The 12,945-nt window shown below is 47.0% G+C and overlaps 1 protein-coding gene across 1 annotated transcript in view; it reads left to right on the top strand.

The window, feature by feature from the left end:
- GALNT2 (polypeptide N-acetylgalactosaminyltransferase 2) overlaps positions 1-12,945 on the top strand; it is a 105,065-nt gene that overhangs the window by 67,636 nt on the left and 24,484 nt on the right. Inside the window, exons 7-10 of the mRNA XM_011933436.1 lie at positions 2,389-2,476; positions 5,433-5,520; positions 6,695-6,798; positions 11,293-11,419. Coding sequence (XP_011788826.1) covers positions 2,389-2,476; positions 5,433-5,520; positions 6,695-6,798; positions 11,293-11,419 — 407 coding nt within the window. The remainder of the gene's footprint in view (positions 1-2,388; positions 2,477-5,432; positions 5,521-6,694; positions 6,799-11,292; positions 11,420-12,945) is intronic.

Below are 12,945 nucleotides of genomic sequence, written 5' to 3'. Positions count from 1 at the left end.
GGATCAGCAGAGGCTGGTGAGAGCCTGATTAGTTGAAGGCAGCCCTTTTCACGGGAGCAGTTTCCTTCCCCACCTACAGCTTCGCAGAGTGCTTAGAACATTGCCCGGCATCTAACAGGTGCCGTCTCTTGCAGCTCGAAGAGCGGGGCGTGCTGGGGAAGCTGTTCCTGGGGCCACCTCTCTGCTCTTAGTGAGTAGGGCAGATTAGCCCAGCAGGCTTCCAGGCTCCTGTGGGAGAGTGGGGCGGCTAGGAAGCATACAGGGACCAGTGGGGTTGTCAGAGGGTGATCTGCGGCTACTCTTCTGCACCTTCTGCTTTCTAGAAACATCATTGCTAATATTACATTTGGCCTTTTGTCATTTCTCTTGTCTTCTGCTTGTTTTATTGACTTTTCTTTCCTTCCTACCAAGAAAGCACTTCCTTGAGGGCGATAAAGCAAACTTAATGAAAGGAAATAGAAAATGAACAAGTAGTTCTGCCTAAGCATAGCAAGGGTAGCTGATGAGCTTTGAGTCATGGAATACTAAGTAACCACAAGCTACTAGGAATTATGAAAATCGTATTCACTACCCTTTATCAAGTTGGAGCTACATGATAGACCTTTTTTATATGTTACCTTTGATGCACTTGTTATCTCTGTTTGACAGGTAAACAGGCTGGGGTTCAGGGAACTTTAATAACATATGCAAGATCATACAGGTGACAGAGCCAGGATTGCAAAGCCAGTTCCATTAAATCCCTATCTGAGCCTCTCTCTTAATACATATGCACACAGCTATATCCAACAAGAACCCGCTCTGGGATCCCCACCCACCCCAACCCCACAACTTCTTGCTCTCCCTGGCTATGCTCCGCCAGGCTATCTCTCAGGGAAGCGCAGTCAAAACCAAAACTGCCACGGCAGTGTTTGGGTGTGCGAAGGCCACTCAGCTCTGTGGTCAGATTGTCAGAACTGCTTTGAACACCCGCTCCTAAATTAAGGAGAGAAAGTGCCAAGCCTATTAACTTTCATTAAATCTAGCCTGATGAAACAAAATGTAAGGTAGATTATATTCTTTAACTCCTACACCTAGAACCAGACTGAGCCGGGCAAGGAAAGTTGTGTTCTTCTCTGCTCTCAATGCACCACACAGGTTACTTTTCCCTGTAAATTTGCACCTGGGTGTTACGGAGCTTTGCAGTGTTCGCGTGTTCCTAATTAGCATGATCCTTCACCTGTTCCTCTGATGTGTGTATGTTCTTAGCTCTGCTGGTTATGTTACTAAGTTGTACTTCTAAATCTTTCTTCTGGCTAATAAGGGTTCTCTATGTGGCTCAAGGAAAACACTTGCTCTTTGGTTAACTGTCAGCATGGGGCACAGTCCAGGGTCTCTCACCAGCGTCTGTCACTTGAACCTAAAGAGATTAGAGACGTTAAAAGGCCTTATGTTCACAAACTCTTACCAGAATGATGACAATGTGGCATAAAGAAGTGGCTCAGTCTAGGAGGATTTTTTTTTTTTTTTTTAATATAGAATCACAGGGGCTGGGTGCAGTGGCTCACACCTGTAATCCCAGTACTTTGGGAGGCCGAGGCGGGCGGATCACCTGAGGTCAAGAGTTCAAGAAGAGCCTGACCAACATGGAGAAACCCCATCTCTACTAAAAATACAAAAATTAACCAAACATGGTGGTGCATATCTGTAATCCCAGCTACTCGGGAAGCTGAGGCAGGAGAATCACTTGAACCCAGGAGGTGGAGGTTGCAGTGAGCCAAGATCACGCCATTGCACTCCAGCCTGGGCAACAAGAATGAAACTCTGTCTCAAAAAAAAAAAAAAAAAGGCAGAATTACAGATAAGGCAAACTTAGAATCTGGAAATCTCTAGTTGATTTGGTTAACCTTCTGCTGTGATAATATCAATACTTACCACCTCTCACACACACACTGCCACATAGAAATATATTCCTAATTTTGATGTATGGGCATTTTAGCAGTGATTCCATTCCTGAGGTTTACTGCAGCTCACAAATCACTAATGGTATTTGGGCAAACAGAAAATGACCCTTGGGACACAGCAACACAGTTTTCGCCTTTAGCTGGGGGAACTGATGGCTACCTGTCCCATAACCATGGGTGTCTCCACTCCTCGAGTGACTCCTGCTACACACCCACTCCTGACCTCCCTCCCTGCCTCCCAGCGGGCCACAGCACATCTGCGATGGCCAAGAGCAAGACCTTTTGTGTCTGGGTGGGGAGGCTGGGTTCTTGCGGGCCTAGGGCAATAGGTAGTAAGGGCCAGTCGGGTTTGCCCTGTGCCTGCCTAACACTAATGCCGTCGATGCTTGGGCAGGTTTTTTGTTTTGCTGGATTTTGATAACTACTCCTCTCTTTGTTTGTATTCTAGGACAGGACTCGGGTTGTGTCACCCATCATCGATGTCATTAATATGGACAACTTTCAGTATGTGGGGGCGTCTGCTGACTTGAAGGGCGGTAGGTGTCTGTCATGGTGCCCCTCCTAGCTCGTCCCATCTACACCAGCATCTGATCACCACTCCCTCTCATTGTCAGGAGTGACAGTGACAACAGTGTTCATGCCATAGTGTGTGTTCTGAGTAAAAAAAGCCTGTGTGCTTAACAAGTAGGACGTCATAAAGAGAAAAAATAGACTTGCTCCCTTAAAGAGCTTCCTGGGTTTCCCTTTCTCCTCTTCCTTGACCTTCTGTCGCTTTTGCGAGCCATGTGGTTCCATGAACAGATAGGGCATCCTTTTTGATCAAAGATGATGAAGCCCTCCTTGCAGGAGTCTGGGGTGAGAAACTTCACGGAGCTAAGGCTTTGTGGGGTTCAAGGGGCTAGAGCCTGTCTTTGCTTTCTCTGCTCACCCCGGCTATTTCTCTGACAGGCTGTTCTCTTGCTGGTTGCTCAGATGGACACCTGTGCCATCCTCAGTCCCCTCTCCCTCAGCAGGCCCACGTGTGACCCTGTTCTGCTGATACAGCCCCTTGCATATATCATGGTTTATTTTACCCCTCTTTCCCAGCCCAACACCTGTGCCTGCTTCACCCTGGTCCCCTTTCATTGGAATGACCACGCCAGTTTCCTGTATGTCCTCACAGCACCTGCCCTGGAGCCCCAAGAGCACTTCGTCTCTTTACCCTCTTAAAAATTATCAAAGACCTCAAAGAGCTTTCATCTGTGTGAAGATGGACTATTGTAGATAGACAATGAGCAGAGGGTCAACTGATGGTCTAACATCAAAAAAGAAGACAGTAAAACTATAAAATAGGGCCTTGGCCAGGTGCGGTGGCTCACGCCTATAATCCCAGCACTTTGGGGAGGCTAAGGTGGGAGGATTGCTTGAGCCTAGGAGTTCAAGACCAGCCTGGGCAACATAACAAGACTCTTGTCTCTATAAAAAAAAAAAAAATTAGCTGCATGTGATGGCATGCCAGCTACTCAGGAGGCTAAGGTGGGAGGATCACTTGAGCCTGGGAGGTCAAGGCTACAGTGAGGCATGATCAAGCCTGGGAGACAGAGTGAGACCTGTTTATTCGTACACTGACAAAGCCTCACTCCCTCCCCAGCTACCTCCCTCGGTCCCACCTGCCTCTTGCAGGCCCCGTCATCATGGGCAGGCCGTTTTGCCTCTGCTCCTCAGCTTCCCCATCTGGGAAATGGGAGGATAATTGTGCTGGCCGCACAGGGCATAATGGAATTAGACATCAGCGGGAGGGCGGGCATGCTTGGAGGACTGTACCTAGGGTGGGAAACATAGCATTCGGGAAAGATTCCCAGCAAATGGTAAGAAGTAAAATGTTTGGGGACATTAAAGAGGAGGGATCCTTAGATAGCTAGAAAGCCTGGCCTTCAGAATGTTTTATTTCCCCAAGTATTGGAAGAGCTGAGATCTACTGGGCTCTATTTCTCCCAAAGCAGCTGTGTGTGTCAGAGCAGGGGCAAGAACAGCCAGGGGCTCCATGTGGGGGTACAGGTCTTCTGGGTCAGAGGAATGGGACCACATTCACCCTAAGAGCTTTTTATGAAATTCCTTTAGAGGAGGATGCCATTCTTAGCAGATCTTTAATCTGCTGTAGCCTCTCTCTTTGGACCAGATTAATAAAGTAAATAATAAGATAATAGTAAACATCAAAAAGTAAAGGAAAGGTTATGCCAGCTAATTCTTAACCTTCTCTGTTAGTGGAACAGCCAGGACATTGTTTTTCTGGTTTGCCTTCGTGGCCTTTGAGGCACCGTGCTAAGAGCCAGCTCAGGGACCCGTGAGGGTCTCCTCTCTATGCATTCCTGTCCCCACTGCCTGGGCCCCTGTCCATTTCCCTGTCTCTTTGCCTGAGGCCACTGTATCCTGCAGTGAGGGGGCTGGGAGACCTTTTTGTCCAGAGCCATAAATTCTTGGCCAGCCTAGGACGCTCAGAAACCCCCACTCACCAGCCTTCAGTCACTGGGGCTGTCAGAACGGACAGACTATGAATTCAAAGCATGCAGACAAACCCAAACTTGAACACTGCAAAAGCCCTGTTGACAAAAAGCCTGATGGCAGAGAGCTTAAGAGGACTGAAAGATGCATGGCCCTAGAGTCATTAGGTTTGGCTGTCAGACCCTTGGAACTGGAAATGCAGCACCATGAGCCATGTGTTTGGCAAGAAGTGGCCTCCTGATGCACCAGGACAGCTTCCGCAGGTGGGGCCTGCTGGCCTCCAAGAGGCACTATGCATGTGACCCTGGGAGCGAGAGCGGGACTTGAGGCCCTGCAGATGCCCACAACCAAGTCCAGGTACAGGGTTCAGGCTCTTCCATCCTCAGGGGTCTGTGGATTCCAAAAATGAAATGTAGCAGGTGCCAAATATATCTGAAATTGAAACTTATTTGCCCAGCTTGGCAACTTCCACTGGCTCATTTTCCCTTAAAGTTTTCATATTCCCAGCGTGTTCCCACTCCATTCTTGCTGCAAATACAGTCTGAAGTTTGCTGGCCTAGGGGACTGACAAAGCCTCGTTCCCTCCCCAGCATTCCCTTCGCCTGGGGCAGTGTTGGAGGTACCACGGCTTGATTTTCATAGTGGATGCTCTTTGTCCTCACATCCTTACGGGCCTTGGACATGCCCTGGTGATCACCACACAGACCTCAGTTCTCTCCCCATATTTCATTTGTTCTTATGCATTTCAATATTAGAAAAGCTTGACTCACATTTTCTTTAGGGAGGGGCAGGGAGATTTCAACATTCACCCTCCCTGCCAGTCTCTCTCTTCCAGCTACACCCACGCCCCCAGTCCCCTTCTCTCTCCTCCACACCTTCTTTTTTGGCTTTGTTGTGGTTTTCATTGAGTTCTGTCCAAACATCGAATATTTTTAAGCTGTGAGGAATGGGGGTGTCGGGAGGAAGTGGCCAGTCTCTTGTCAACACCCTGTTTCTTTTCCTGGCTGGCAGGTTTTGATTGGAACTTGGTGTTCAAGTGGGATTACATGACGCCTGAGCAGAGAAGGTCCCGGCAGGGGAACCCAGTCGCCCCTATAAAGTAAGTGCCAGCATCCTTCAGGGTGCCTCTCCGGATGAGACCCCAGGTTCTGGCTTCTTTGCTGGGCCCATGCTGCCTGGAGACCCAGTGGGGCCGTTCACCTTCTGCCCTCCCGTTTCCCCTCAGCTCAAAGATGAGCACCTTCCACCAGGTCGTAGAATAAAGTCCTTGGAGATTTCTTTTCCACAGTCGAAGTCTCACATAGGTTTCTAAGGCGTATCTGCTAGGTCTGTGCATTCCTGTGTGTTGATACTGTAGAGCATTTCTGTAGCAGAGCAGGATCTCCAAGCTGACCCCAGACCCAGGAAAAGGGGCTTGGTGGGCAGCAGGAGACTTACTGCTGCCACTGCCCAGCAGGCCTTTGCTTTCCTGCAGAGGAGGGAACCCATGCTCACGAAGCCCATGCTTTACGATTCCCAGGCCGGGCAGTGGGCTTCCTGGTTGAGAGTCAGGATGCCTTCTGTAGCTGGGGAGAGAACGGGGCCACCTATTCCAAGTCGGCACACAGTTAAGTGAGAGAGCATTCACAGAGTACTTAGCACTGAAATATATTTGCTGACATTTAGCCAACATCTGCAGTGTGCTATAGACCTTCCCAGCACTTTACACTGAATTCGCACAGCGTCTCTTCTGGGAACAAAGTAGGGAGCTCAGCGTACATCTGTTGTCAGCCGCTTCCCGGGGTGATAAAGTGAGGAGCATGGTGGGTTCCCTTGTAGAAGGTGGAGCCTCATCTATGGTAGTGATAATGAGAGCTGGTGCTCTGGAGCATTTCCTAAGTATGCTCAGGGCTTTATGCCCATGATTTTTTTGCAATCCTCGTAGCTACCCTATAAGGAAACTGACACACAGAAAGGCCAAGTTCTTTGCCTCTGGCAGCATGTCAGTGAGTGATCCAGCCCCAGCAGTCACTCCTGCAGAGGGGAGGCTTAGTCCAGCCCCTGGCACTGTGGGAACATCCAGGCAGGGACAGTAGGGGAGGCATTTGAAGGCAGCAATGGTGAAGCAGAGAGAGCGGCACCCTGGGCACTGAGCAGAAAACAGTGGCAGTGTGGCTGTTCTGAAGTCAGCTTATTGTTAGGGAATCAAGGCTTGGCCTTGACGCAAGGGTGCTGGCAATCTAACCTTGACTTTGCCCTCTCCTCCCTCCCCCTTCTTCTTTCTGCCTCTTTAGAACCCCCATGATTGCTGGTGGGCTGTTTGTGATGGATAAGTTCTATTTTGAAGAATTGGGGAAGTACGACATGATGATGGATGTGTGGGGAGGAGAGAACCTAGGTATGTACAAGCCTCGAATCTCAGGACAGAGAAGTGCCTCAGCTCTGCAAAAGGCAGGGTGCCAATTGGAAAAAAAATTTAAAAGGCTTCAGAGTGACCATTCACTGGGCTTAATCGATCCTTGCAAACACATACGTAACACCCCTTTTGCTCTTGAAACTCTAATGGGTTGGGCATTAAAATGTGCCTCCCTAAGTTAGAGTGGAGGATGCCAGAAAACTGATAAAGTCTTTGAAGGGAAATGCAAACTCTTTCAAGTCATCTGAACCCAAGTGTTTGTAATGCAGGCTTGCAGAAACAGAGAAACAGTCCAGGAGCTTGGATTCATGCTGAGTGGTGGCGAGTGGAAAATGAACCCTGGCAAGGCTGGTGGGATTGAATTGAAATCATGAAAATCCGATGGGGCAGGGAGGCCTTGGCACTTAATTCCTTCTCGACTACCTTTGTGAATGGTTCTCATTTGTTTTTTTGTTTGTTTATTTTTAAATACCCCGTGCAAATCATTTTTACCCGGGTTTAGGCACAGTGAAATTTTACACATCGTGGTCTACATTGGTAGCCTTATATTAACTGCATAAAAGATAAAAAGATTTGTTTTGTTTGTTTAGGGTTTGGGGTGGGGGAGTTCTTGTTTTTTGCTTGTTTCGATTAAAGCCTTTTGTTTCAAATGCTTGGCTTCCTGAGCGAATTCTCCTGGACTGCTGCGTGTTGTTAACTTACATTCGTCCTTGGGTGAGTGTACCCTGGAGGACAGGGGAGAAGGAAAGAGGAAAAAATGAGGCCACTCATTTTTCATAGTTTAAGACTTTGAAAATTTGTGTTACTTTAAAAGAAAAGACTAGCCTAGCCTATTATTTTTCCATTGTTTTATGATGTTGAAGTCAGTGATACCATCTCATCTTTGAGGATTTCTCTGCCTTGGTTTGATGTTGAAAGCTTCTTTAGGCTCAATTACTATACTGCGCGGGTGGAGGGACCGTGAGTCAAATTCCTTTTGGGTTTTTGTTTTAAAATGATACATTAACCTCTAGGGAAAGCTTGAATTGAAGTCATTGGAGTACAAAAGGCTTCAGAATTGTTAACCCTCTAAAGAGAGTTCTGTCACCCTATTCCATGGGTATCTCCTACTGGTTTAGTGGAAATCCAGCAGGCCAGAGTCACCCAGTAGGGCAGCGTGTCACGTAGGTGGCCATTTTTCAAAAGCAGTGTGGTTTTCAGAAGTGTGCATACCATTAGCTGAAATGAGACATCAGCCAGCATTTTGTGTCATCGTGTAGGAAGAGTGTTGATTTAAATATCTAAGGAAGCATTTACCCAGAGACTAGGGGGAAGATTTGTTGTAAAGAGCTGCTTTATTGTGGTTTGGTGTTTGTATTTATTATGTAGCTGTGCCTAGGAGGTTCTAGGGCCTGAGCCGTTCCGGTTGGGGTGAAGATGAACCCTGCAAGCAGGAGCGCATCTCTGCCCAGGAAGGCTGAGGCGTCTTTCCCTCCGTGACGGGCTCTCCTGGGTTATGCCAAGGACTTGGACTCCCCATGAGGTTCAGTGGGCTCAAGGGCTTCCACATGAGAAGGCCATGCCATGAGCCTTTCTCCTTAGCACTGCTCTGGCTTCTGCCTCTGGGGGCCATGCACACTGCTAGCCATTGCCGGCCTGAGGGGCCTTTGTGGGTGTGCACTGGGAGAGGTGTGTGGTTCAGAGAGGCCCAAGTAAGATCCAAAACTACCTCCTCAGTGTGTGCCCCATTGGAATGACCAGAGCTTCCCATTTTCCTAATCATGTAAGTCCTTATGTCATTTAAGCAATTAAAACGGAGGACTAAGAACTTAACCCTTAGCTCTAACGACAGGCGGTAAGGCTCCTTGGGGGCATTATCTGTGCTTCTCTACATCCCTACTGTTCTTAGGATGGTGCTAAGTACTTCCAGGGAATCATCTGTTTGTGCTTTCTTAACAGAGTGTGGTCTGCAGAGGGCATGCACCTTGCCCAGGGTCTCAGAGCCAAGATGTAAACACTAACTGCCTAATTAAAAAGCCATTGAGTTTTACTAATTATCCTCAAAATTATAGGGTTCAAATGAGATCAGCACAGAAGATATAGTTGTACTTAGCCTTGAAAATATCCCACAAAAGCCCTGGAAGGATCCCTTGTTGGCTTAACAGACTCACCGTAGAGAAGCCAAGGGGATTTCCTAGTCCCTGATTCTAAATCTTCTGGTGAGGCAAATGGATATTTAAATTTAAATTTTATTTTCTGAAATAGAGACAACTTTTTTTTTTTTTTTTTTGAAATGGAGTCTCACTCTGTTGCCAGACTGGAGTACAGTGGCACATTCTTGGCTCACTGCAACGTTTGCCTCCCAGGTTCAACTGATTCTCCTTCCTCAGCCTCCCAAGTAGCTGGGATTACAGGCATGAGCCACCATGCCTGGCCGATAACTTCTTAGGTTGTGTGGGAACTGTAAAAAGTAAAGTCAGAAACTTTGCTTATGCTTGCGTGATTGTAACCATATGTTTTCTATTACTACAAGAGAGCTGCTTATTAAAGCCCCGTAATAGCTGCATGGATCACCCATTCCTAGTGAGTGAGGCATTAGTTTGCTGGACCCAAGTAGAAACTCATGGTGTTCTGACCCCTGTGTTGTATTTCCTGCCGTGTACCTGGCAGTCTGGGCACCTGTTGCCATAACTAGGCTGACTGTCTGCAGGACTTGCCATCAATCCACTGTATGGTCTGTGATGGACCCACCCTATTTCTGATCTGTCAGCATTGGTGACAGTGACTGCACACACTGTAGACTTTATATGTGAATATTTGTACTTCTTTTAATTTGTTAATTGAAGATAATAATTGTGCATATTCATGGGGTACATAGTGATGTTTTAATACATATATAATGTATGGTGATCAGATCAAGGAAATTAGCATATCCATCATCTCAAACGTGTATCATGTCTTTGTGTTGGGAACATTCAGTATCCTCTTTCTGGTTATTTGAAACCATGTAATATGTTATCGGTCCCTAGAGTCACCCTACAGGGCTGTAGAACACAAGCAGGATCCCTCTTCTCTAGCTATAATTTTGTATCCTTAAACAAATCCCTACTCCTTCCTTCCCAGCCTTTACTATCCTCCATTATACTTTTTACTTCTATGAGATCAATGTTTTTTAGCTTCCATGTATGGGTGAAAACGTGGTGTTCAACTTTCTGTTCTTATTTCACTTGATTTCCTGGAAATACTATCCAGCCAGAAAAAAAATGAAGTCCTGTCATTCGCAGTAACTCTGTTGACTTTTGTCCTGCCTCCCTAACATGTTCTTAGGGATCTTAGATGATACAGAGGAAAATTCCCTTTTGTATTATACAAACCTTGTGAAGAAAAACTGGTTTTTGCCTTTCAGAAAATCCTATCTTAGTTTTTCTGTTAAGTACGTTTCTTTCATTCAGTCGGACCCCTGACTCAGACTCCAGTCACTCACCTAGTCAGTGGTGATACGGGCAGGTACCTGGTTGGAAGGTACCTGTGTGTCACGAAAGAAGCACCAGTCAGTCTAAGCTTCTACTAAGTTCCAGTGGCCAGTGCAGTCTGTGTGTCTAAGTAGGTATGGGTAGTGCCTAGCCCTGCACGTCTCATTCCTCCTACAGATCAGTTCTGTGTTGAAGCAGGTGAACAGCAGCCTTCCCCAGGGAGCATTCCACCTGGGCCAGTTGGTTACTGATGGGTCCAAGCCTGTGAGCAGCGTGGAGATACCAGTTACTTGACTGCCTTTGATCACTACCATAGTCCTTAAGGCAGTCCCTAAGTCCGTGGTCCATAAGTCCAAACTCTGCCAGGAGGCTTGAGCCTGCTAACGCACAGGGACTTGTATTTAATAAGCTTTGCCATTTGAGGGAAGGGATTATTTTTCCCTGGATGGGAAAAGCCAAGATGCATCCTGGGGTTCAGTCTGTTGAAAATAAGTTTTAGAGAAAGATGGCATATACGGTTGTCTAGAATATGTAACAATAAAGCTTAATTGTACATATTTATATACCTTCAGTTTTGCCGTTTCCCACAGTGTTGATACTAAGCAAGTGCAAATGATCGTGAGCCAGCTAGTGAGGAGTTCATCATTAGTGTTTCATCACTCAGTAGTTATGATGCTACTAGGTATACATGATCTTATGCCAGGAGGCCTTGATATTTACAATAGGCCAAGAAGCATTCTTGTCTCAAGGTTTCTACTCCACATCTGAAAAATATTTCCCCATGAACCTTCTTTCTTGATTGTATTGTGGTCCAGAGATCCAAGTGTGTCAAATGTCTCTCCTGTAGAGAGTTCTGGGTCAGGTTCTGGAAAGAGGGAGGTCCTTATCAGGTCTTCTTCAGCAGCGGAGGGCACGGGAGCCCCATGATGAGATGGTGGGGGGGCCTCTGTACCTGCTTGGCATGTCTGCTGTTGCAGAGCGGTGTCCCAGGCTGTGCCAGTCACCCATGTCTTGTTCATCTCAGAGATCTCGTTCCGCGTGTGGCAGTGTGGTGGCAGCCTGGAGATCATCCCGTGCAGCCGTGTGGGACATGTGTTCCGGAAGCAGCACCCCTACACGTTCCCGGGTGGCAGCGGCACTGTCTTTGCCCGGTAAGTAGTGAAAGGCTGAGTGGGATCCAAAACATTGCTGACCACCCTGAAGGCAGGACTTGACCTTGGGCTATTTGAGGGCAGATGTCCTTCAGTGGGTGTGGTGCATTTATACAATGGAATACCACTTAGCAATTGAAAGGCGCAGTCCACGGATGCAGGATACAGCCTGGGCGCCTGAAAGGCACAGTCCACGGATGCGGGATACAACCTGGGCATCTTTCCAGGGCGTGGTGCTGAGTGAGAGAAGCAGTTACATACATGATTCCACTCATGTCATAGCCTCATAAAAAGCACAGCTCTAGTGATGGGAGCCAGACCAGTGGTGGCCAGGAGCTGGGATGGCAGGGAAGCAGGAAGTGTAACTGCAGAGGGGCAGCACCAGGGACGTTTAGGGGAGGGACAGAGCTGTTCCGTCTCCTGGTTGTGGTGGTAGTTGGACAAATCTTCATGAGCATGAAGGTTCTTAGAACTGTACACCACCCCCGAAAATGTTATGGGAAAATTTTTTAAAGAAGAAAGCTCATTTTATATATATATATAAAGCTATTCAAGGTACAATTAAAACCAACATTGTCTTAGTCCATTTTACGCTTCTCTAACCAAATACCACAGACTGGGTGATTTAAAATAAACAGAAATTTATCGACTCATAGTTCTGGAGGCTGAGAAGTCCAAAATCAAGGTGCTGGTGTCTGGCGAGGGTCTTAATGTGTAATCACATGACAGGAGAGGAAAGAGCAAGAGGGTGCCCAATTCTCCCTTTTATAACAGCAGCAATCCCACCCATGAGGGTGGAGCCCTCATAGCATAGTCACTTCTTAAAGGTCACCTCTGAAAGGCCTCACCTCGGCTGGGCATGGTGGCTCGTGTCTGTAATCCCAGCATTGTGGAAGGCCGAGATGGGCAGATCACCTGAGGTCAGGAGTTTGAGACCACCTTGGCCAACATGGAAACCCCATCTCTACTAAAAATACAAAAATTAACCAGGCGTAGTGGTGGGTGCCTGTAATCCCAGCTACTTGGGAGGCTGAGGCAGAAAAATTGCTTGAACCCGGGAGGCGGAGTTTGCAGTGGGCCAAGATCACGCCACTGCACTCCAACCTGGGCAACAGAGCGAGACTCTGTCTCAAAAACAAACAAACAAAAAAAAAAAAACAGCCTCACCTCTTAATACTGTTATAATGGCAATTAAAGTTTAACATGAGTTTTGGAGGGGACAGACATTCAAACCATAGCAAATATTAAAAGTCAAGCTGTACTAAATGTGTATACCACAAGACATCATGATACAGAGTCATGATTCTTGATGGCCGGTAGATATATTTTAGTAAACACAAAGATGCCAACAGAAGGGCTTTCTGAAAGTAAAATAGCAAGTAGCCATTCTGTCAAACCAAGTGTTCTCCTAGGGAATTCTCTTACATGCTAAAGATAGAACATTGTACAAGCCAGACCTCAGGGAGATTTCCTTCTCTTGAGTGTAGACAGCAAATCACACAGCTAAATAAGGTAATTTCAAATAG

This window comes from Colobus angolensis, unplaced genomic scaffold (assembly GCF_000951035.1).
Source record: "Colobus angolensis palliatus isolate OR3802 unplaced genomic scaffold, Cang.pa_1.0 Scaffold126, whole genome shotgun sequence".
Classification (NCBI taxonomy): Eukaryota; Metazoa; Chordata; class Mammalia; order Primates; family Cercopithecidae; genus Colobus; species Colobus angolensis.
Note: the sequence above shows the minus strand (reverse complement) of the source record. Positions and strands in the feature narration are given on the sequence as shown.